Consider the following 25,291-nt stretch of genomic DNA (forward strand, 5'->3'; position numbering starts at 1 on the left):
CCGACCACAAGCACCCCCTTTGTCTCTCTGCATTGTCAGACTCCATCAAGGTGACATTGCCCAGGACGGGAAGTGTCCAGGCTGGAAAGCTGTTTGCTTTTCCATTTGCCAGCTCTTGCTTCTCTCAGGCCTCATTTTATCAGCCTCTGTGGGTAAGGTCATGAGAATTACGGGATGGAGAGGACAGAGCTGGGGATTCCCCACCGCACCACCAACAGAGGAGGCAGGTTTCCACCCACGAGAAGGCCTTGCCTTGTCCCGTTGCCAGAGTCAGAGCAGCTCTGCACATGCTCTTGGAGCATCTCATGAGAAGGTCTGCTCGTCTCTGCATCACCGCCCTCCCCAAGGACAGGCGCAGGCACTCACAGCCACCCAAGTGTAGGATTTGCAGACTGCCGTGACCTGTGAATGCTGATAACCTGTGATTTCTGATGCTGGAGGGAAAATAAAAACTGCAAGCAATTCCCTGAGGAGCTGTGTGAGGTGATGAAAGGAAAAATGATGTGCTGATCTCTGCTGTGATTAGCGCTCTTGTCTGGAGCGAGTGATCACAGTGCCCGAACTGTCGTGGGTCATCCGCTCACATGGAGGAAAAGCTCGCTGCAGCAAGCCTGCCTGCCGCGCAGACGGCAGAGACGGCCCCAGGGGCACGTTCAGAGATCCTGACCGAGGAAGGTGAACCCTGAAGCAAAGCTTTCCCCTGTTTCATGGAGAAGAGAAGCAGCACAAGAGTGCATGCCGTGGCTCCAGTCTCAGCTCTGCTACCGGTTTTCTGTACAACTGTAGCAAAGTCGTTTTGCCTCTCTGCACCTTGATTTCTCCATCTGTAAAACGGAGGAGACCAACACCTCAGAGGTAACTGCTGCTGCCCTAAAGTCAGAGCCCCCTCCAGACCAGGCAGCTCCCAGGAGGTCCAAACCTCACCACCAAACCCTGCAAAACAGCAACTTGCACATAACCCCCCTCCTCATCCCCTCCAGCACGATCCCGTCCCCCTACACATCTGAAGCATCACGCTCCCTAATGCCTCCTCACCCCGGGGTGCTGGGGCTCGTGTACCCCCCCGCCCCAGCTCTCCCCCGGCACCGGTGCCTCCACCTTCCCTCCGCTGAGCCCCCGCCAAGTCCTCTTGGCGCAGGGCTGTGGGCAAAGAGCTCCCAGCTACGAGGGGTTTATTAAACGGCTGAAGAGATGCCTCAGACAAATGTGGCTGTCAGGGCTCTTCGTAAACAACAGCCGCAGCCGGCAGGAGATGGAGATTAAGGGCGATGTGGAGGTGACTTCTCGGGGTTGTTTACAATCCCCAAGGGAAACGTAATCAAGAGATCTTGGGCAGGAGGGAGCAGCTCGGGGTGGTGGGTACGGCGGGGGCAGCGCGTTTTGCCCGTCCTGCGTGGGAGAGGGCTCGGGTGCAAACGGGGAACCGTGCACCAGGGCGGGGGGGCACCAGGGAGGGAAAGCTGTGGCAGGGGCCAGGCGGGGAGGGACGTACCGACCGGCGGGGCTGGCACCGGGGCGTCCCGTAGCAGCACGTCCCGTACCCCACGGGGTGCCCCTGATGCATTCCTGGGTCCAGGCAGGAGGATCTCCTGATCATTCATACCACGTCACCATCTAGTACTGGTCCAGCCTCTACCCACGGGGTCGGGAATGTCCTCGGTCCCGGCCCCAGGCTCAGTCCACTTTGACTTTGCTCTCACTCTTTCCCGGCTACCTCTGGAGCGAGACCAAAAGCCGGGGGCAGGGGGGATAGGCAGATGCTGCATGCACGGGTTTGCCATTCAAGGGCAAACGAAGAACCGTGACCGAAGCTTCATTAAAGCAGAAGAAGGGGGAAATCACCTCTCCGACAAAGCCTTGGTTTGCACAGCGGAGATAACGAGCCCAGGCTCAGTCATCCCAGAGCAGAGGTCTCCCAAGGAAGGCAACAGCAGCAGCAGCTGTCAGTGCCCAGGACTTTCTTAGCCTTGCACCGTTTTATCCCCACAGCTTCTGCACATCTAATTAAGGGCTCAAGTCTAATTATAGCCCTCGCTGCTTGCAAGGGTGTGAGGGGAGGTGTGTGTGGGGGGAACGGGGAAGGAAGCCGTGAAGGGATGCTGTTCAGGGCAGCCTGGGTGTCTGGAGGGATAAAGAAGAGCGTCAGGAGCTGCAGCAGTGAGGAAAGACAGGTCTAAATTAGGTTACTGCATCTCTCCTTGCAGGCAGGTTAGCTGGCAGAGACACCATCCCTCCCTGCTGGGGCAGGTGCAAGTGCCAGGCAATTACATCACGGCCTCAGCCCCTGCTTGCAGCAAAAGTTTCCAGCAACTGTGGCTGCAGGGAGAGGGGAAAAAGAGCTTGAACGTGACCGGAGTGGAGCTGAGGGCACCAACACATGAACGGGCTGGCCTGTGGCAAAGCGAGTTGTTTTGGCAGGAGGCACCAGCAAACATATGACGTGATCACCAGGAGCCGTTCAGCCTTGCACCCACAGCAGCGAATTTACCCCTGGATGAATCAAGTCTCACTTTATCAGGTTTCCAAATGCCTGCCTGTCAGCGGCTCTGCCTGCTTGTCCGTGCACGGCCACCTTGGCGCGATCCGCTCCCAGTTTATGCCTCGAGCATTGCCTCTCCCTTGATATGCCCAGCTCTGCCTTGATATACCCACAGCCGGAGACAGCAGAGCCTGTCCCAGCCTGCAGTGAGGCGGCTGCTTTGTTTGCACAAAGGATGTGCCCTGTTCAGCTCACGGAGGTGTTAACCCTAAACCTCCCTGCTCCCTGGGACCTTGAAAACCGCAGGAGAAGGCTGTGCGTCCGGGAGCAAAGGGTGGTTCAGCGAGCCCCAGACGCTGCCCTGAACAGAGAGAGCGGCCCCTTTGGCGCGGTGGAAGTGTCAGCCCTGGAGAGGGCTCAAACCCCGCTGTCACTTTTGGGTGGGCAGGAGGAGATCCCGCGCTTTCCCCCTCCCGACCTTAACCACAGATGCGTCATTCCTCTCCATTTTGTGCAAATACCTTTCCCTCCGATAAGGCTTTCCTTATGCAAGTATAAATGTCTCTTCAGATCAGATTTAATGACAAGGTGTTATTAATCCTGCTGGATAGATGGGGAAGGCAACACAGACGAAGGGGCAGTAACTTTCCACATGTCAAGACACCCAGAGAAAGGCTGGAGGGGCTGGCGTGGAGATGCTTGCTGGCAGAGCTGACCCCAGATGCTCCCAACCAGCCCCAGCACCGTGGCAGGGGCCCGGGGGCTCCTTACCTTCATTCCTCCGGTTGTTGAGCTGGTTGAACTGCTCCGTGAACTCCGTCAGTGACTCCTCGATGGTCTCTGTCCGCGGAACCGAGAGTGAAAACCTCCGCTTGAAATTTTTCATCTTGTTCATTTTACCTTGTGCTGTGAGGGACGGCAGAGCCCTGCGGGGAAGGGGAGAGAGCAGGGTGAGAGGGGTGGACGATGCACAGGATGGGTCCCCAGCCCCACAGCTCCTGCTCTTTGGGGCTGGCAGCACCCCGATCCAAATTTCCCCCGCTGGGAATCTGCAGGGGTCCCTGGGGACATCCTCTTCTCCGAGGCACCGCTGCTGTGTCAGAGCAAAAGAGGAGCCACGTGGTCACCAGGGGAATCAGGTTCTTCATGAATTTAAGAGCTGACTGTGCTCAAGAGGTGCAGGGGGCTTTTTCTGAGCGAGTTACCAGAGATGAGCCCAAACCCCCAAAAACCAACCTAGGCTGTGCCTTACAGCATGCTTGGAAAGTCCAGGAAAGCCTGGAACAGGGAAAAGCAGGGCAGAACTAGAAGGAAAGCAAGAAAAAGTAAACAGTGACGGAAAAGATTCAATACCACACTCATCCCTGTACAAGGAGGCACCTCTCCCCCGGCAGTCTGGGCTCTGCTTTGCCCTTGCAAGAAAGACTTCCTGAGCCCGCAGCAAAACGCTGAGCGGAGCCAGTACCGGCCGGGGGGATCCCGGAGAGCCACAGCGAGGGGAGATGCTTTCAGCTCACAGCTTGCTCACAAGCTCTTGAATGACTCACCCTGTACGGGCATTAGAATCGCCTTAGCCAGGGATCTGATTAAAGCAATAAAACCCTTAAACGAAGAAAACCCTCAAGGGGCACATGGCGAAGCGTGCTGGGTCTGAGCAGCCACACAAGCAGGCTGAGGGAGCTCACTCCGGGCATCCTGGAGCCACGTGCCGCTTTGCCTTTCCTACTTCGGCTCTTGCCAGGCCTGTTTGTAGCTCGGCAGCGCAGACGGGACCGGGCTGCAAGTGCTGTCTATGCACGGTTTGGCCGTTAGCACCAGCCGGGCTGCACTCAGTGTTATTCCTCCTGCCCAGCACAGACCTAGCAAACAGCCAACGCTCCCCGTGCCCTGGACCTGCAAACATCAGTGTCTCACCCCTAACCAGCCACAGCTCTTCCCCTCCCAGTCCCAGGCCCGAGGAGGTTTGGGTCTGTCCCTCTCCCCTTTCCAATCTGACGAGCGTAGGCTGCTCCTCCACCAGCCTTTATCATCTCAGCCCTCCACCCTGTCTGGCGGGGGATTTCCCCTGGACAGCACTGGACTCCTTTAATGCTACTCTCATCCACCAGCCCAAGGGAGGATCTTAAGGGGAAGATCACCCCTTGGTACCAAACAGGCATCAAAAGCTACACAGAGCCGTTCTTTCCTGCACCGACAGACACGTACCATGACTTCTCCTACACCCCTGGAGCAGGTTGTCCCCCCTCCTCCTGGGTGTCCCCCCTGCAGCTGAGCAGCCAGCCCCCTTCCCTGGCTCCCCCCACTCCTTCCCAGCCCCCTCTGGGGCTTATCAGCACAAACAAACGGTGATCACATTCCAGACTGATGCGATCAGACACAGCATCCGGGGCTAATGCATCGCGTCGCCAGGGCAACGGAAACACTTGGGTTGACATGCCTGCATCTGAAAGCTTAAAAGATTATCTGTCAGCAATATAAACACTCTGTTTGTGTGTCTGCCATGCTCTGCTGTGAGGCATGGCATCCTCTGTGGGTGCAATCCCCTGAAAATCCCTGGGATACACCCGAATGCTGGGGACTCACCCCCCTCAACTATCCCCACTCATCTCCCACCTTTAATGCTGCAAAAACCTAAAGCTGAAAGCTCGCCTGGAATGCTTGTGTACCTGGAATCAGGGCTGGGGTATCTGGCTGGGGGTGGGAAGGGAGGCTGGAGGCTGCTTTGAGTTGCAAAGCAGGCAGGAGGATGCCAGACACATCCAATTCAGGCTTCAGACATTTAAATGTCTTCTCAGCACTACAGAAACATGCTTTGACAACAAAGATGCTGGCACTAGTGAGTGCTGCATTAACAAAGTCTCCATGCTGGTGCTTTCCTCACGGCCGAGAATAAAGTCTCCAAGCAGTGCTGTTCCTTCTGAAGGGACGGCACAGCTTGACACTTGCTTTGGACACCATTTCCCAGCCCATGGCTCTGACCTGGCTCCCTACCTTGCAAGCTAAGCAAGTTTTGACCGAGGCACTGCCGGTGCGTGGAAATGCCGCTAGTGTTGCAGGCACCCAAGGAACTAAACGGACCTGAAGCGTTTTGCTCCGGCTGTGCGAGCTGACACTGCTAAAGTGGCACCAGTAAAAGCTACGGAGGCTCCTGTGCTAGGCACTGGTTTACTCCCAAACAGGAAACAGGAGCTCAGGGGAAATCCATGATGCTCCCAGCAGGTACATCAGAGGCTCAAACAAAAGACAGTCTTTCCACATTAATGTTCAGATAAGCCCCAGTGATTATTCTTTCAAATGAGGGCATAAGCAAGTTCCCACACATCTCTGGTGAAGGTTACACTAATGAACTGCACTCTGGCAGCATCCTGGGCGACCCTTGCACGTGTCCGTAACGCTGGAAGTGCAAGGACACGCTCGCAGCAGCAAGTGCTGCAATTACCTGACTTCAAACCCACCTGAAGATACCGGGCTGCCCTCACTAGAAACTGGGGAAGAGAGAAAGAGTTGCACGAGATTGCCCCTCACCAGTCCCCCAAGATGCTTAAATCACAGCTGGGGGAGGAAGGCTCTGTGTTTCACGAGAGAGTTAGCAATGCTGTGCAGCCCTTACGGTGGATGAGAGAAGTGTATCCAAATCCCGGATAACCCACTCGCAGGACCAAGGAGGACAAATCCCAACTCTGAGCACCATCCCCCTTTCCTGCCCTTTTGGAAAGGGCACCCTGCCTGGGACTGGGAGGGACTGGGCTGGAGGGCTGGGGGCTGCTGCAGAGCTGCTCAACAACCCCCCCCCCCACGCCCGCCATGCCCTAAGGCCAGCAGTCACCCTGCCGCTGGGGACACGGTCCCACCTTGGGAGTGGCACGGGATGGTCAGAGAGCAAGCCACAGCGCAGGACCAGGCGGCCACAGAAAGATGCTCAGCAATCCCTGCTCTGACAATCCCCCACCCCGCCAATCCGTAACGGCCCTCGACTCCAGGACCAGGAAGATACAGGGAATATACAAGATACTCCATGTGCAGGTGAATGAAGAAGCGGATGAGGGGAAGATCCTTTCCCGTACACTCACCCTTCTCAAAACAGTGCGAATGGTTTAGAAGGCAAACGCCTTAGCACCAACAAAAATTTGTGCTCCACAAATTGCAGTCTGAATCCTTCCCCTCTTTGCCACCCACTGCAATGCCAGCAGCTACAGGCTGCTAAATATAAACCTCCTTGGAGAGGAAGTGGGGTGGGGGTAAAAATAGCACCGACATCGTTAGCTACCTCTCCTGCTATGCACAAGCCTGCCCTGTACTCATCATCTTTACGGCTCTGCGCAATTGTGGCTGTTTTTTCCAGCTAGACCTGGACCTACTCGGCAGCTGGTGATGGGGTTTACATTAATGTATTTGTCAGCTGGAATTTCTGGGACTGCTCTCGTTCTCAGCCTTCCACTCCTCCCGGAGAGGAATCCGTCCTGTCCTGACTGACCATTGGGATCCAGGTGCCCTAAAGCTGGGATTTGTTCCCCTCCCGTAATCACGGCATCCCGCAACCTGCGTGCCAGAAGGCTGCAGCACGTCACGTGGGGCAGGTGGTGCGGGGTCCCCGGCACGCACCCCTCCCTAAAGGCTGCCCTGGGCAGCACCCCGGGGGGTGAGGGGCTCCGTCCTCCCTCCGGCTGCATGTCCCCTTTTACAGCTAAACGGAGCAGCCCAGCCCTCTCCCCCGGCATAGATTTCAAAGGAAGAATTGCTAGCGACCGCCTCTTGTTTCCACCACATTTAGTGTACTAAAGGAAGCGGAGGCATTTATTGACTTTCTGAGAGAAAGTGACACTTGCTAAGCAAAGCAATGACATCACTTGTTTTACAGCCTGAAGGATCTCGAAGGGAATTACAGCAACCTCTGAACTGTAGTCATCTCTAGGATGGAAGAAGCTGGCTGATTAACAACATGCAGAAACATGACGTTGCACGGTAGGACATGAAAGGCAGAAGCAGTCTAAAATGGCAATAAGGAATTTAGGCATCAACGGACAAAAATGAAATCCCTCAGGTTGGAATTTGGCCAAGGAACAGGGATTAAAGCCAGCAGTGTGAATGATCTGCATTTACTGTAATATAGTCAGATAGTAAATACTTGGCTAAAACACTTCAAAGAGCCCAAAGCTGAATCCCATCAGGAAAGCTCATCACATGATCAAGACAAGATGTTAACGATTCTTTAAACACCGCATTCAAAGCCGTATCCGCTGCACTAGCAATAACCGCGCTCACTATTTGTCAGTGCACTGTTCCCATAGGCATTCGGGCTGCGACTGTCCACATGAATCTCTCTTGCATTTGTACAGCAAAACCCTCTGGCTCTCTGCTGTGGAATTCAAGAGACAGGTATTTTAGGCACAGACAAGCCCTCGTCAGTGTATGAAACTGTCCCCTTTCTCCTTCAGCATGCTGCAGGGACTCGGAAGCAAGGCTTTCAAGCAATAACCACTTCGTTGCTTTTCAGAAATGATAAGTGGCTCCATTTTTTTCTTACCATTTTAACAGACTCCTGTCCCCATTTCCCAGCTGAAAGGGTAGAAGGCTTGGAGGGAATAGTATGCTTTTTTTAAGCTTTTTTTTTTATCCCCAGAGAGATTAACAGTTGTGTTTACAGGGCAAAATGAACAGTCCTATTCAGCAGTTACGTTACGGCTCACGCTTCTAGCTATTAGGTAGCATTGATTCATTCCTGCAAGTATCAGAGAAATGGTGAATTCTGCTCGTAGAGCCTTATCTGCTCCGCAAACACGGCTATCATGCAACGCTGCATGTGGCTACAGGGCTAAACAAACAGCGAATGGACGCACCAGTTGAATACGTGCCCCTCCTCACACGGCAAGGCATGGAGACAAAAGTCAGACCCGACAAAGGCTCACCAGCGCAGCCCATGTGCCAAGCAGTCCTCTCCTCCGGCCGGGTGCAGGTCTCTGCCTTGCCCGGCTGATGTGCTCCCTGCCAGGCTCCAGCACAGAGGAGGGGCAGAGGAAGGTAGCATGAGCTGCCAAGATCGCTGCGTGCAAGCGATGGGAAAGATTGCGTCCCTTCCATGGTGCGCATTCCTGTGCAAACAGGAGCTCAGCGCAACCCGAATTCCTCCTCCGCTCTGAATTTCCTCGGCAGCCCCAGAGCAGGGTCCTCTGGAGGTGTATGGAAGGGGATGCGGAGAGATTTGGGGCTGTTCTGGGGAGTCAGAGGGAAATTACAGCATGCCGGGGATTACTCTAACGTACACCAGGGGCGATGCTGAATTTTCTGCAGCAGCTGGGAATCCTACCGGGGCAAGGTCGGAGGGGCAGGGAGGGATACCAGCCCTCGACCACCAAATGAACGTCTCCTCGGTTGCTCAGCTGTCGGGATGAAATCCTCCCTGGGGTAACAAGCTCCCAGACACTCCCTCCTGATGACACATGCACAGTCCGAGTGCCGGGGTAGATTAGTTCAGATGGACACAGGCTGCTCTGAGCTGCAGCGAGGACCGGCATGGCCCTGGAGAGCCGGGGCCACGTACTGCCCAGCCTCTGCGTGGGGCAGAGGACCTTGCCCATCAGATAGAGCGATTTGCACAATTATTGTCCCCAAAAGGTGAGTGATGAGGGGAGAGAGCCAGGCCAGCTCTCCCCCCTCCACATCTGCCTCCCGCCACTCAGCTCTGCTATTCAGGGGGCCCGACATTTCCCTCCTACACAGGGAGCAAAGCCCACGCCAGGAGGTCAAGGTCCTGCGGGGAAGGGAGTGCAATCAATTCATATTAATCTACAGGAGGCCTGTAGCAAACAGCAAGACCGTCATCCCAGGGCAGCGCCTGCGCTGGGCAGGATTGAAAAGGGAACTTCGGGTCTCCAGGGAGTCAGTCCAGCCTCGCATTGCAATTTTTTTCCGCCTGTACTACTGGCTTCCCTGATTACAACAAATGCACTGCTCTAGGAATGTGATTATGGCAGCCAGGAGATCACTGTCGCCCCTTCTCACGTCTGCAGTTTGGAGGAGGCTTGGGAGGAAAAATGATCCTGTAGCAAACTCACAAGACTGGCTGCCACTCTGGCTCTGACCCTCTCGGCGTGCCTCGGTTTCCCCAGCTATGAATCAAGAATGACGACACAACCTTCCTCCCTTCCAGTTTGTTTCCATTTTCCTCGGTTGTGAGACCCTTGCAGGCAGAAGCCGGGTTTGGGGGGTGCACAGCACCCAGCACAACCGCGTTTCCATCCCTCATTTGCAGCATTGCAATTACTCCTCGGTAAGTTGTTGTTAAGAGACAATGACGCAGGCAAAGCACGAGCCACATGGAGCACGTACAGAGCTCTGAGACTCAAACAGACACGAAGATAGCCTGGGAAGGGTGAATGCTGCGGAAAACTTCCTGCAAGCCCAGACTTTGGAGACTTTATAACCTGTACTTGATGCACGGGTGGGAGTGGGAAGGGAAGCCGTTTCGCTAGATGTGCATTTCCACTCTCGTTTGTCCCAGTCCTGACAATGAGCCCAGTAACGAGCACACAAAGGAGGTTTGTTCTGCCTTTGTGTATTTTGCCTTTCTCTGTGTCCGCAGCCCTGTGCGGTGCAGTCAGCAGTTCTCACTTGGCTCTTCCCGGCTCTTGGTGAGATCAGGGCAGCTCCGAGGAAGGCATTAAAATGACGGTCATTATTCCAGCAGCCTCAAAACACTAGGCACTTATTCCTCAGCCAAGGCTAACCTGAGAAAAGTGTCCAGTGTTTGGCTGGGACAACAATAGGCTGCTAACAGCCAGTTTGTCCACCACAGCCATCCCAGCCACGGGTGGGAGCTCAGTGCTCACATTGTCTGGGAGCCGTGCGGAGCCGCCCTCAAGGTGCTCGTGTCAGTGTTTCTATGGTACGTCCATCGTCTTCAGGGCATGAGCGGTCCGGACTCGCAGCCGCTGTAGATCAGCAGATCCCCCGCTCCAACCCGTCCATCACTGCTGGTTTGCACCAGCGGAAGGGTAGGCAGCGGGAAATGAGTCCCAGGAAAAGTGCACGGCTTTCCCCTGGAGCCCAACACAACTGCGTTTGGCTCTGAGACAGAGACGCTCCCTTCGAGACTCAATTTTGCTACGGCAGCTATCTAAGTTACTGAGACTTAATTTACGGTCGCTCAGGAGCTGAGGGTGCGCGTCCCACTGGCAGCATTCACCGTGAGAGCAGCACTGTCTCGCTCCTACGGCGGTGCGAGACCACGACCCAGGAGACCCGGGCTGTGATGTGAGACTTGGGAGCAAAGAGCTGTGCTGGGACTGCTGGGGCAGCAGCGCTTTCCAGCTCAGGTATGCTCCTGGAGGTGCTGCTGAGCTGCTTCACGACATTTGGCCGTTCTCTGCCCTTTTCCATGACTCACTTTCATCCTTTTACTAGGCAGCAGCCACGTCCTTCACAACAAGCATCACGCTATGTGTACACCAAGCTCCTAACACAGCGAGTAGCTACTGCAATATCAACACAAGTAATTACTGAAGAGGAACGTTACCAGCAAAGGCCAGCCCGGTCCTTGCCTTTTATGACACTCAACTGATTATTGACTGACAATTAACTAACACAATCCAAGCTGGATCCGAGGCAGATTGGCTCTTCTTGCTACACCGCAGGGACCTCGCTGTGAAGCCTGCGTGCTCTTCACGAGCTCCTTGGAGACCTTCTGCCCCATGTTTCCCTCTCCCAGCATCACCTCCCCATTACCTGGCTGTCACGTCACACCCCAAAAGTGACAGAGGCTCCTGAATATACAAGCACAACCAAGAAAGCGTTGATGGATCCTGCTGAATGAAAGACACTCCAGAAACACAACCCAAGCCCTGCCATCCCCACGGCGGGCAGCCAGCTTTCCCAAGTGGCTGGGAGAGACAGCAAAGAGGGTGCCAGCTTCCAGCTGCCAAAGAAAGTCATTCTCAGTAACACAAAACCTCTTATTTTCTCTCCCAGGAGTGTTTAACCTGTAGCTGAGGCTGTCAGCACCTGCCCTTCTCTTATTGCTAGATGGGATGGAGGATCTACGTTGCAGGAGAAGATCCCTGGTGCAGGAGAGACCAAGTCCCACCGAGCGACCAAGTTCCCCAGCGACGTCCCCGCCACGCCTGCAGCTCCGTCCGGCTGGATGAAGTTGTGCAACGCTCTCATCCCCACGCTCACACAGCATGGCATATGCAAGGTCTGCTGGCTTCTTAATTGCTATTTTCTTTCCTCCTTTTCCTTTTTTTTTTTTTTTTTTTTTTAATTAGAGCTTTCCTTCTTTCCCCAGCCCACGCAGAGCTCCCAGAGCTGCAAGCTGGTCTGCGATTGCCGTGCAGACAAGAGCTCGTGGAAAGCCAGGCTTCACTTTCCCTGCAGTGGTCAGGATGAGCCAGGATAAGTTGTCTCCTCCTCTCTTCAACAGAAAATACTGGAATTTTCCTCCTGTGACCCATGATTTCATCTTCCACCTAAGACCTCTCTTTCTGGCATGTGAGAACAAGGCTGAAAGGATGGTATCAGCGCAAAATGAGGACTGAAACTCGTTTCTTCAGCTTTGACCTGCTGCCCAGGGCTGTGATCACAGCTCAGCTGGCATCACGCTGCCTCAGCTCCACGGGGCCAGCTGAGCAGAGGGATCGCACAGTCCTGCTGCCCGGGTCCCCTTTCTGAAAGCATTCCTAGAGAGGGTATTTAAAGAAACAGAAATTACATCCTGTACACCCGATAGTCACGTGGAATTTGTGAAACGCGGCTACCTCTGGTGCAAAGAAAAGGAGGGGGGCAGCAACCAGCGCACAATGGAAAGGTGAAGGGAAGAAATGAAAGCCAGAGCATCGCGAAAAGTCTTTCCAGAGGGAAACTGGTATCAAAAGATCTTGTCAGGACCTAATTTCCCAGAAAAACAGAAAACGGTTTTAATATAAACAGAAGCACAACATTTATAAGAAGCAGCACCACCACAAGCACTCAAAGCAATTAAGAGCTCGGCATTTCGCCACGCATTTTCTGGGAGAGTTGCAATGCACGGAGTCCAGCTTGCCTTGCTCTACCCTGATAAACCGCACTTACAACAGGGCCGAGACTCCTGCCAGTTGTGCTCTGCAATCGGTACATACCTGGCAATGGGAGGAGGAGCTGGAGAGACTGTACAACCAGCCTCATATGGGATTAACACCCCTCCCTCCCCCGGCAAGCTCCCAGCTCAGATCCAGCAGCTCTTTGGAGCCCACACCGCTAATAAACCAGCCCCCGCTGCCCTCGGACGGATCTTTCTGCAGCAACAGGAAAAGAAAGGAATGAAAGGGGACGGTGTTCCTGACCTACTGCTCCCCACCCCGGCACAGTCTCCAGTACCAGCTACGGATGGGGTTTCTCCCCAGGACCATGCTCTGGAGCAGCGGTACCACTGTTTGGCATTAGGCACATAAAACTCTTTGCAGCAGGGTTTCAAATCTGTTTTATTTAAAGCTCTGGAATAGTCACATGGTAGTAAGGTAGTGAGCAAACACTGCAAGTCCACTCTGCCAAGGATTGCAGTAATCTTGTATTTAATCTTAAACCAGTTGTGCACCCATCCTTGGAGGGCTTTGCGCACGTGTGTGTATGGATTTCTCCCTCAGATGTGAGGGAAGTGCAGCCACACAGGCAGGGAGCAGAACGAGCCAACGCTTGAGGAATCAGAGGATTTCAAAGCACAGCACAAACTGTAATTACTTTTGGCATCCCCATCTCCCCCATAATGGGAAGAGTAATGCTGCGATGTCTTTTATCCGGACCCTTCCTTATCACGATCACCGCAGCGGTGCTTGGAGCCCCAGCCGGGGGTGAGATGTGCAGGTGGGCATCCCTGTGATCCTTCTGGCTTGGCTTTGCTTCCCAGACCCCGAGCCCGCACTTTGTCCTCACCATGAGAGAAGGGATTGCTCAATTCCTCGCTCCAGCTGGCGATCAGGGACGTCTCCTCTACTAAGCTGCCATCAAGGCTGGAGGAAGGCAGGAGATTTAAAAAGCCTCCTGAACCAAGAGGTGCCTGCCGGGGATCCCAGTGTGATAGGAGCACTGTTTTGAGGCAGCAAACTTGGCAAGAGCTGCGCGTTGCTGCCCAGATGCCAGGCTTTGAGACACTCTTGCATCAGCACGAACAGCCTCCAGGGATGGTTCTCCCTTGCCCCTGGCCCTGCACATGCACCACCCTGAAAGCCGACAGTGCTTTGCCTGCCTGGGGGGGATGCACGACTTGTGCCCCGCTGTGCAAACTCTTAAAGCTGCTCCTGTACAGAAGGATTTCGCCTGCTCTGCTGTCCCTCCTGCTCTCTCCCCATTTCAACGTTCCAAGTTTTTTCCTCTGTGATCTGAAGGGAGCCAAGTGTCCCTGCCATTCCTTCTCTGGCTTCTCCGATCTCAGCGCTGATACCACCGCCAATAACGCTACACTCCTTATGACACGTGAGGCATTTCCACTTTGCAAAGAGCCAGGGGTTGGGCAGCACAGTGAAAACCAGACACTGTCTGGGCCACATGCAGGGAAGGAATAATGCAGAAACAAACTCCAAAAGAGATTTTCACAGTAGCAAATGTCTCAGGGAACAGGTAGTGAAAGCAAATGAAGCAGATCCTTAAACAGTCCCGCTCTGCTTAGTGAGCTGACTAGTACAATCAACATTACATGGGGGCCTCCCCCAGATGTGCAGCAGCTTCGCACGCCTGAAATCTGGGATTGCCAACCAGGTTGGACGCGTGCCCATACTGCAAAAACCTTCCCAGTAACTCTCTTGCCTCCTTCACCAGCTTCCTTAGAAACAGCTGGGAAAGAAGAAAGCAGGAGACTGGTCTGAGATGCAGACTCATCCTTCCCTTTGCTCCTCACCCTGATGTCCTCAGGTGTACCTCCCACCCCTGGGCAGCCCAGGACAGGGATGTGCTTGCAGACCAGACTCTCCCGGTACATCCGTGCTGTACCTCCTCTGCTCAGGAAGCTCTTTATCAGGTATTCTGCACCAGCACCACCATTTTCCTTAAACACAGGGATGCCACAAGGAGGCTGTGGGATTGCCCAAGAGCCCAGCCCAGGCCCTGTGATGGTGCACTCTCTCCAGGATCCCAAACCCGGTGAGATGCTGCCTTCCAGGAAACCTCCATCCCTGAGAGCAGCGCGCGCTTCCAGGACATCCTCCGCCACCCTTCTGCACTGCCTGGGGACGCCTACCTCCCTAATATCCCTACCCCACCACAGCTAAGCACCACCATGACTACGACATTTTCATGTTAAACCAAACACGGACACGTCTGGATACCAAACAGAGATATCCCAGATGAAACATGTATAAACAGATTAAGCATGCCGCAGTGCCTGCAAACCTTTGCTCACTTCCCTATGGAGGGCAACATTTCATGCATATCTGGGAACTCGGGAGAGCACATTGTTTAGATAAACCTTGTTCCTTGTTAAACTGTAAATAACATCTGTTTCGCCAAGCCAAGCCAAGCCCCAGCTTGCCACTCGGTGTCCTGAAAGTCGCAATGTCAATCATGGGAACGGCAGACAAAGCAAGTATATTTGGTGGGTTTTAAAATAAAGAATGTATCTCTTTTTTTTTTTTTTCTTTTTTTTTTTTTTTAAGCTCATTTTTCCACTTCTCTCCTCACTCCCAGCCCACCTCCCCCCTGCGCTTTAACAACCATCGCAACTCTCATCGCGTACTGGTTGAGTCCCCCACGCAGCTGCCCGCAGCTCTGGTGTCCTTGACAAGCTGGATGGGTTTCTGCACGAGCCTTGGAAACTGGGGGAGATAAGAGAGCCCAGCGTGAGATAAACAGAGTCAAAGAGAGTGAGGGAGAGCGATCTCTTGCAGGAAAACATATGGTTGGACTCACCAGTCCTTGGACACTGTTAGGAAGAGATAGGTGCTGGGCTGCAACACGCGGTGACCCGTGGCCTGCAGTCCACCGCCCGTCTGTAAGGTATCAGAAGCACATCTGGAAATAATTTCAAATATAGCCCCCCTGCCCCCCAAATCAAAACACAGACATATTTCCATGTGGTTTTCAGTAAGAGGCCGTGAGAGTCAAGGAGACTCAAAGCTCAGAAAGCGAGATGAAAAGGGACTACATCAAGCAGGGCTGTTCAAAGCTTGCTTGGTTGTATTCAATTCTACTCCCCTCCTGCCTCGCAAGCTGATAAGCTGTATGCTTCATAGGAAACGCTCGAGATAAGGAAGGATTATAATCCTGAGACCCAAAGAGACGAGAGATTTGGCCCACGCTCACACAGCAGAGCATCAGCCGAGCTGAGGTGCCCCCCTCTCACCACCGCACCAAATTCTTATCTGGTTTAATACTGGTGGGGTTGCTTGTACACACTGCAACTAACTGCACCGGCAATGCTGCTATCATAGTGCGATTAGTTGTACAATTAATCGCTAATAAGAAGGGATTGAAAGGGATTAAGTACTTAAATAGAACACATGCTGCTAATGGTAATTTATAAAAACATGCCTTCTCCCTCAGATACCGTGTCATGTCTTCCTGGAATTAAAATGACTCAATCGGATCTTCTCTGCACCTCCTGCACAGAGGAAATACCCGTTTCCATCGCTGCAGAGCTGCAACCGGGGTCTGAGAGGAATTCGGCAGCGTGACGGGCACCTCTGCACATCCCGGCCCCGGCTCTCCAGGGACAGGGCAGCAACAAGAGTGCCGGGAAAGCTCCTCAATGCTGCTGCTCTTTCCAGGGGCTTTGAGATTTATTGCTAAAGCAGGATCATGGTGGAAGGGAGGGATGTGAAGGTGGTATTGGGAGGTGTGTGCTGGGGTGTTATGGAAAGAGCAGTTTGGGGGACAGACGGACTCTTTGCATTTTTAATTGTCTTTTGGATGAGAGGCAGCACAACTCCTCGGTATAACAAAAAAGAGCATTAAAACTGCTAGTTCTGCCTCCCCCTCAGACTCCCAGCCAGGTAATGTTGCTCCTCTGTCCCTCACACACCAATTTACATTGCAAATGGTGTTTGTAAATTCTTGCCTAAACCCCCGGTACTAGGAAGGCTGCCCAGGTGCCTCCAGACCATCCGCAGCCTCTCTGGGACCCTTCCAAAGAGCTGAAACGGCTCCGAGGTGCCTGGTCAGCACGAGGACCACGGGGCTCAAACTCCGTGCTCCTGCAGCTTCAGGTCCCTGCGTCCCCATCTCCCTTCGGCTACAGGCACAGCAGCAGCTCCTGATGCTGACGATGATTTGCGGTGGCCCCGACAGCCCATCCTCCCTCACCGCAGACCCACATTAGAGACGTTTTCTGCCTTGAATCAAAAACCAAACCGGCGGAAAAACAAACCCCTTGGCTCCTCTGACCACGGCAGTCGGAGGCATCCCTTAGAGGTTTCTTGCCTCGACCACACAAGCTTACAGTGAGACTTGGCCCTGCAGAGGTTTCCTCCGCACTGGGCAGCATTTCAGACTCTAGCTCTTCCTCGAAAAAGAAAATATGCCAGGGTTTTGCCAGCTGATGGACTAAGGTGCGGCACAGGTTCTGCCCCTGCTCCGTCTGAGGATGCTGAGAGGGGTGACATGGGCTCTGCGCTGTGCCCCAGGTCCCCCCCCTGTGACAGGCAGCTCTGCTCAGCACACCCATCCCAAGCGGGCCATGGGGACCGACTCCATCGCATCCTGGCAGCGTGGCTCCCCGTCCGTGCCGAACCTGCTCCTGGGACAAACAGAGGCTTTCAGTCTCCAGGGCTGGTAATTCACCTCCTCTGGCCAGTGCCACGCTCAGGAAATAGGCAATATCAATGCCTTCCCTGTAGAGGCAGGTCGCGAGGGCCCCTAGATGTGGTCTTCTCCAAGCAGGAGGGGGAACATTGGCAGACCTGCAGAAGAGGTCCTCCTCACAGCCACAGGCCAGGACGTAGCTGTTCCCTGTTCCGGACTAACACTGGCCTTCAGTCCCCTAATTGCAAACATGAAAAGCAAACAGTGCACAGAGGTCTCCAGCCACAGGCTGGCTCATTATGTCTCTTCTGAGAGCTTGATGGGCAGGGCTGTAAGTCAGATACCACCACGATGGGCAAAATACAAAGGACAAATAAGAAAAGCCTGGGATTTGTGAGATACGGTTTGCTCCTGACTGCCTATACTTCCTGTATCCTGTGGCACAGTGATTACTGTGCAGTAGTAAGTTAATAATTACAAGCTGACCAACCCTCAGGAATATCTGTAGCAGAAGGAGCAATATATGCTTTAGGCTGAATGCAGATTTTCCTTACTGCTTCTCCCTTGCACTTAAATCACTGCTCCAATTTGAGGCATGGAGAACAGATGCCAGAAAGGTTATCACGCCGACAGTAACACAGCGACGGTTCCTCACCCTCCTGTGATCACTGTTTGTTCAAGGATAGCCAAGCATTTCACTAATACGAACTGTAGCTCAGCCATGAATTTGGCTATTATCCCCCCCACCGAGGCAGGAAATACAGAGACGGGATGGGAATCACCCAGGGTCAAATAACAAGTCAATGGCACAGCCAGGAAAAGAGTCCAGGAGATCTGGCCCTGGGTCCTACCTCCAAACCACTGCAGCAGCACCGTTTCCTTCGGTCTGTTGCTTACAGATCACCGCTGCCCAGATCTGCTGTATCAGGACGGGATCCTGGATTTCTGAAGCACACACTCTGCCAGGTCACTGGCGATGCTGGTGCTGCAGAAATGAGCGGCAGTTTCTAGTTCTCTGGGTTATCTGGTGACAGCAGAGATGACACAAGCACACATGACAGAAGGGATCCTACTACAAAACTAGAGAGGATTTGTGACACTCGCAGCCTTGCCTGGTGACAAAATTGCCGTGTCTTGCGCTGCTGTGGGTCTACTGACTTCAGGGAGCAATGCTGATTTACACCACTTGAGCATCTGGTGAAGTAAGGCAGGAAGTGGAATTTAACCTACTGATACGGGCAGATGCAATAGGAGGATGCATTTTCTGGGTGAAAAGAGATGACATCATTCAAACTGGATTTTTAAAGTCTAAAATACAAAAAAAACCAACCCCAAAGTGCTATTGAAGATCCCTGTAGGTCCCTGGCCGCATCTCTGGGTATCTATAGATCAGCAGCGTTTGCTCCAGCACAGGCTCAGTGCATAAGCTGCCAGCCTAAGAGGCTTTCCACCAAATAATTCAAGTCATGCTAGAAGGCATAAACCCAAGCTCCAGGTTATGTTCCATGCTGGAATACAGAAAATAACCCACCCATGAATTTATATGCATGTGCATGTTCACAGGCGCAGAGTTAAGGCTCCTGTTCATAAACCCTGTCAGATTTAGCAACTAAAAAAAGATGCGGCTTCAAGAGTGGGCAGTGCTGGGGGGGAAGCGGGTGCGAGGGAGAAGCGACAGCGGGGCGGGGGGGTTTGCAACCAAATCTAACTGGGATCATGGATCATAACCCCTGAGTGACCAGCAAATTAACACTTACCAAATAATTAACATTTACTGAGTAAAAATAAACTATTTAAATCAAAATAGAGAAATAGCAGAAATAAACGGAACGTTTGGAATGTTTCTGCTTCCCAAAAAAGGCACATTTCAATTTGTTCAGAGGTTGCAGTGTTTATGGCCACCTTCAACAGCCTCTTCTTCTTAATTTAGCAATTCAATTAAAAGTCATTAAAACAACAGCAGCGCTCCATGAAACCGGTCAAATCCAGCCCCGGACCCCACTCCAAAGCCCCTGGCTGGGGAAATTTGGGTTGTTTCAAAGGAAACACCTGAGCGTTTCGGAGGTTGGGAAGAACAGCGGGGGGGTAGAGTTCATGTAGAAGTCTTCATTAATAAAAACATTACTGTGTGGCAGGTCATGAGCAAAAACTGAAAGGGTGCTCAAAAGACAAATAAAATCCCTGTGACCCCAGAGCACAGCGAGAGCCGGGCTCTCAGCTGCAGACCAGCACAAAGCAGCACACGTTGGAGAGGGTATGAGACCTCAGGTTTGGGACCCAGTGCCCCCAGTGACGGGACCTTGCTAACACCAGGAACGTGCTCCTTGCCTCAGTTTCCCACCTGATAAATGCAGATGATAGTATTAGCTCAAGGGTGTTCTGAGGGTGAATCGTTCAGGCGCGACGAATAAAATTAAAAAGTAACAAAATAATTGGACTGAATGCGCCATTAACGGGCAATGAAGTGTCTTCATCTGCAGTGCCCTTCCTTCCAGGTGCGCACAGAAGCCGCACACTTTCCCTTCCCCGTGCACTGACGAAAGGGCAGTAAACCCAACACGACTCCATCCCGTTTGCATCACGAGCAGTAATAGCTCTGATGATCCCATGTGTCCCTGCAAGGCTGGCAGAAGTGGCTGGTACCAGGCCCTGACAGCTCTGTATCAGAAATATGCTACTCAAATAATTTATTATTTTTGTTACGGTAGTGCCAGCTGGCCCCGGAGATTGAGGACTCGCTGTGCAAAAGGCAGCGATGAGAAACTGTCTCTGCTTCAAAATGCCCCTGATTTAAATCCACAAAGGAAGATAAAAGGGAAGCAGAATACCGGGCCAGGCTCACAGCGGGTCGGCGTCAGACCCAGGCTGTCTGTACACAGCCTGAACTGCTCTGAAATGGCTCCACCTGAGCTGCTCTGGGAGACCTTGTTCCCCAAAAAAGCAATGAGCATCCATCTTTGAAAACACCAGGTCAAACATCCCCCCCCCGTTCCACAGTGTGAACACTTTTAGAGTCATTTATCCTCCCAGCACCCTGGTGTGGCAGGGACGGTACCTGATGTAAGATGGGAGCACAGAAAAGCCGCAAACAAAACCAGGAGAGCTGGTGCTGGCATCTGAATCCAACTCTCTGAAGCAAGTGCCCCAAAGCATGGAGCATCCTTCCGCTTCCCGAGCTGTATTCCCGCAGGTCCTGCCTACACTTCAAACTGTGGCGCATTATGCATTCAGCACACGGGTGAGAATTTTCACAAGGGCCCAGCTGCTGCTCAGGTGTGAAAAGAAACGGTCAGATTTTCAGCAGAGATCAGCCCAGTGGGCAGGCATGCTGTTCTGAATATATGTGGACATTTCCCAGTGGGAATGCGGCGTGCCTAGCCTGCCTGCAAAAATCTGGCCTCAATTGTGGTGGCTTGGAGCTCATGCCCAAAACAGTGAGGAAACCCAGAAGGCAAGAGAACGCAGATCTCAAGTTGTGACTGGAGATACAACAAGAATAAGCCACACGAAAGGAGGGAGGCAAAGAAAGAGGAGAGATGAGAGATTGCAGTGGTGTCAGAAGCACCGATGAACCCCAGCCATCTCCAAAGGCTTGCTAGCTCTGCTCTGTGGCTTGAAAATAATTTCACACCAGCTTCTTTTCCAGCCAGGCTGCCTAGACAAAGATAGGAGCTAAGATTGTGAGCGACTGAGCGAGCAAGCAGCAGATGAGCAACATTGGCTGCAGGCAAAATGCTACCTGAAAAGAAACCTTCATTAGAAATGTAAAGAGAGAGCAAAAGATGCTCCTTCTGATTACAGATCGACTCTGCAAAGTTAATTGTTCACCAGATTGTAATCTGGGCTTTCACATCTACATTAATCAACAGGTTGCTTTCTGCTATCAGTTTTCCCTTTACAAACAGCATAAGCAATTTAATTCAGAGAAAAGCAAACCCAACAAGTCAAACCTCTGCATGGACAGAGTTTGCTGAAAGCCGTTGAAGGGCCTTTTAAAAATAAAGACCTTTTATTGTTTTTCTACCTGTAAAGATGTAAACCGAGACTGTGCCACCAACTAGAGCTGACCTTTCAGGGTTTCAGTAAATTACGCAGAGCGGAACTCACTCCAGGCTGGGTTGGGATCTTTTCTGAACTCTGAAGCTGACCGCAGAGTCAAGATCCCCTGTCCTGTTGCCTGGAGAAGCTGCTTTAAGTTTGCCTCAATTTCCCTGAGCGTGGAAGGAGAATTTGGGAGGCTCTTACCGAGTATAAACCTTCCTGGAAACTCTTGCTATTATTTGGACAGGACTCCAAACATGTCTCCCAGATTTTCTGGAGATTCTCAGACCTCCTGGCCCAAACCTCAGGTCTGTATGGAAGCCAGAGGAATGTCTCGGGGTTTACAAGGACTGACCAAACATTCATTTCTCTCCAGAAGGCCAGACCAAGGGGATGGTCTCAGTGGAAACTGCAACGTGGATATTTTAATGCATGCACAACACACGGAAAGTACATACCCAGGTTTCTGCCTCACCCTTTCTTGGCAGGACAGAAGGAAGGGAGGGATGCGCATGGACTTGGGAGACCAAAACTCAATTCCCTGGGCTACCACAGGCTCCCTGTAGCACCTTGAGCGAGCCATTTTGTCTCTCCACTTTCCCATATGCAAAATGAAGCTGCCTCCATCTATCTTGTCTAGTTACAGCGGCAGCAACAGAAGGCAAAACCTCTCTCCTCCTGCACCCCCGGACCCCAGCCCGTGCCTACCCGCGATAAACCAGACAGCAACAGCGGCAATAAATGCATTCGAAAGGCAGCAGCTAAAGATTTAAAGCAGCTAGTTTGGAAGCCAGTAAAAAGCAGGCGGGCACGTCAGCCGCATCACGGTCACCTGTAACGTACGAATATGTGACACCATCGCTTCACTCTTTGTCCCTCGCGCGCCAGCGGAGCCTGTCTGAAGGGTCCATTCAAGGGACCACAAAGAGCGCTTGTTTCGTGAAAGGGGCCTTCACGGCACCGGGACAAGTATTTTAGTGCTTCCACGCCTATCTCTGCCAGCATCCCAAAGCTCTATAGATCTCAGGGAGCAAACCTCTGAGAACAAAGCAAGGTCAAGTGTTAACAAACGGGGGAACTCAGACATGGGGATACGGTGACGTGTCCAAGGTCAGGCAGAATCTGTGGCAACGCCAAGGACAGGGTCAGATCTCCAGGGTCCTGTTCTTCAGTTACAAAATCTCCTCTCTTTTCCAAGCAGGATAAGAGAGGAGGAACTCCCAGTTGTTGCTGGGGAGGTTGTTCCACTACTCATTTATTAATTGCCCTCATTTGGACATGGGGCAAATACTTTCCTGCATTAGTGAATAAGCCTGAGCACTTGGAAACAAATCTGTGAAATCTGCAAAACCTCCCATCAAAAGTGATCCTGCCTGGAGAATGGGCACCAAAACTTGCACAGAAGTCTTCTGGCATGACAAAGAGAGTCTAAAAATCAGCAAACCGTGAGCTGGATGCCTCACACATACACACACAGAGCTGAAGTTTCATGGATGGGGTGCCAGCTGGTGAACCAGGTGCCCTCCTCCTATTCCTGCCTCTGTTCCTTCTTCGCATCAGGCTCTTGGACATGTCACATCCCATCGATGTATCTTCTCAAGGGAGGAAAGGATGCTCTAGACTACAAATGCACTTCGAGATCTCAGCACGCCACCACTGACGCGTTCCCGCTGACACTAACTGACCAATTATCTAACAGCCTGGTGTTTGCATCCAGGGAATCTTTTCAGGATCATGGGAACTGGTTTTCACGACCTCTCCACAGACGGGGTGACCCAGATGCCCTGTCAATGCCTCGTAAGGCTGGAAAACAAGACTCAGCTTGCATTTACCACATTTCAGCTCTGTGTTAGCACGTGTTGCAGACCTACACGCTGCCCCATTACCACCGAGGAGGAAATGAATCCTATTTCCTTGCAAGAAGAAGGTCCTGTCCGAAGGCACTTGCCCTTTGACAAATGTCATCCGGAGGCACTAACTTTCTGCCCGCTGCCCTTCCCATTCTCCAATCCCCCGCACGCACATATTGCACCATTCATTTGGTTGATGCACAGCACAAAAACCCCAACGCCAGCAGCTCCAGGCCTGACCCTGATGCTTCCTTCTTTTCAGAGCTAATGCCATCACTGCGCCCACCAGCCAGCATGCTCATTCCAGTTTGTTTTCATGAAGAGAAAAGCCAGTTTATTAAAACCTGACTTTTCAGGAGCTAGCGCTGGCACATCAGGGAGACCAGCTCTCAACAGGCAGTCTTGTCTGAGGATCTCCTTGCCAGTGAGAAGGGGACCAGGCGTTCCGGGGGCAAGTTCTCCACACCCCCGGGAACTTGTCAGAGCAACAGGCATGTTGGAGAGATGCAGCTGATACGACAGCCACAAAAAAATGCAGCGCAAGGAGAATGCCATGCCGCCGGCCGGCCAGCCAGCAGCAGGACTCCAGCCTGAGCAGGGGAACGTCCCAGCCAGACCCAGGTGTCAGCCCCCCCCCGTGAGCCACCCTGGAAACTTTCACACTGGAGACAGAAGGGACCCCCCAGGTCCTTCACAGAGGGACCCATGCCAGGGGTGTCTACCAAACGGTGCATGTTGGAGAAGTCGATAGTGAGTGAAGGGTTGAGCAGGGCTCCCCAAACCACGTTTAGGACCAAAACACGCGCAGGGATCTCCTCCACCAGGGAACTGACAGGTATACGCTCCTGCTGAGCTCGGTGGAGAGCTGAACCCTCCCTCACCGTATCTCCAACTTTAGCTACCCCCTCCCCTAGCACTTTCTGCCCAAACAATCCCAAAAGGCAGCGACAGTCCCCGGCCAAGCGCTGCCCGGCCGCCGGGGCTGCGGGAGGGGAGGGCAGGGGCCCGCCGCGGTGTTTACCCCGGCACTCACCGGCCGCCGAGCAGGTCGCTCTCCCTCCTTCCTCCTTCCTGCCGCCGCCACGCCGGGTCCCGGGGAAGAGCGGGGGCGGCGCTCCGGGCGCCGCGGGGCCGCACCGGGGTCGGGGTGGGGGAGCGGGGCCGCACCGGAGCCGCTGCCGGGGCCGGAGCAGAAGTGGGGCCGGAGCGGGGGCCGGAGCAGAAGCGGTGCCGGTGCCGGAGAGGGTCCGGGCCGGTACTAGCGCCGGAGCGGTGCCGGTGCCGGAGCAGAAGCGGTGCCGGAGGTGGAAGGGGCTGGAGCGGTGCCGGAGACGGTGCGGGTGCGGTGCTGGTGCGGGACCCGGCGCGGTGCCGTCGCTTCGCTCGGTGCGGCGCTGGCTCCTCCCCGCCGCAGCCCCGGGATAAGGAGCCCGCTCGGTCCCGCTGCCCTCGCAGCCAGCCCGGGGCCGCGCCGGGACGGCCGGGAGCGCTGCGGGCGGGAGCCGGTCCTGCTCAGGCTGCGGGGCGGGGAGCCGAGCTGCTCTGCAAGGCTGGGGGGCCGCGCACACACCGACACAGACCCCAGCCTCGGCACACAGGTCGGGGGAGTTCCCTCCCCTTGCTCTTCCTACTCGTCCTTGAGGCTCCTGGCAGATGCGACTGAGCGGGGGCAGCCCGTGAAATGGGGGGGGGGGGGGGCACGCTCGGGACCCGGCAGGGACCGTGGGCTGCCTGCTTCCCATGGGCTGCCTTGGAAATTTCAGCCTCTGTCACTCCAAGTGGGGTTATGTATTTAGCAGCAGCTTCACCATCCATTCCAGCTATTTATTGTCTTATATTTAGCCAAACATTCTCAGTTTGCCAAAAATAGACCAGTCATGGAAATAAATCAGGCCGACTGGAGGTGCCAACATTGTCTGTCTGAAACTAATTAATTTCTTATATCCCGGCTATATTAATCCTCGCCCTCCCTCTACAGACCATCCTGTATGTCAGTAGAGTTTTTGTAATTAGTGGGTATTATGCCTAAATCTGGGGGATGCGCAGGAGGTTTAACATGGCGGGGGAAGGCAGAGGGATGCCAGCAGGACACCTGGGCCGGGAAGGAACAAAATCCGTCTACACAGAGTATGGGGAGCGGGAACCCAGAGGACACTGCAGAGCTGGTGAGGAGGAGGAAAGGGCGCACAAGCTCTGTGGGGGGAATTCCTGGGGGGAAGCATAT

General features: G+C 53.5%; 1 protein-coding gene across 1 annotated transcript in view; it reads right to left on the reverse strand.

Moving 5' to 3' along the window:
- Window positions 1–24,588, reverse strand: part of CDK18 (cyclin dependent kinase 18) — a 39,374-nt gene extending 14,786 nt beyond the window's left edge. The window contains exons 1-2 of the mRNA XM_075776063.1: window positions 24,101–24,588; window positions 3,251–3,405 (exon numbers count right to left, since the gene is read on the reverse strand). Of these exons, the coding sequence (XP_075632178.1) occupies window positions 3,251–3,374 (124 nt within the window). The 5' untranslated portion in view covers window positions 3,375–3,405; window positions 24,101–24,588. The remainder of the gene's footprint in view (window positions 1–3,250; window positions 3,406–24,100) is intronic.
- Window positions 24,589–25,291: the final 703 nt, after the last annotated feature.

Source organism: Balearica regulorum, chromosome 25 (genome assembly GCF_011004875.1).
Source record: "Balearica regulorum gibbericeps isolate bBalReg1 chromosome 25, bBalReg1.pri, whole genome shotgun sequence".
Lineage (NCBI taxonomy): Eukaryota > Metazoa > Chordata > Aves > Gruiformes > Gruidae > Balearica > Balearica regulorum.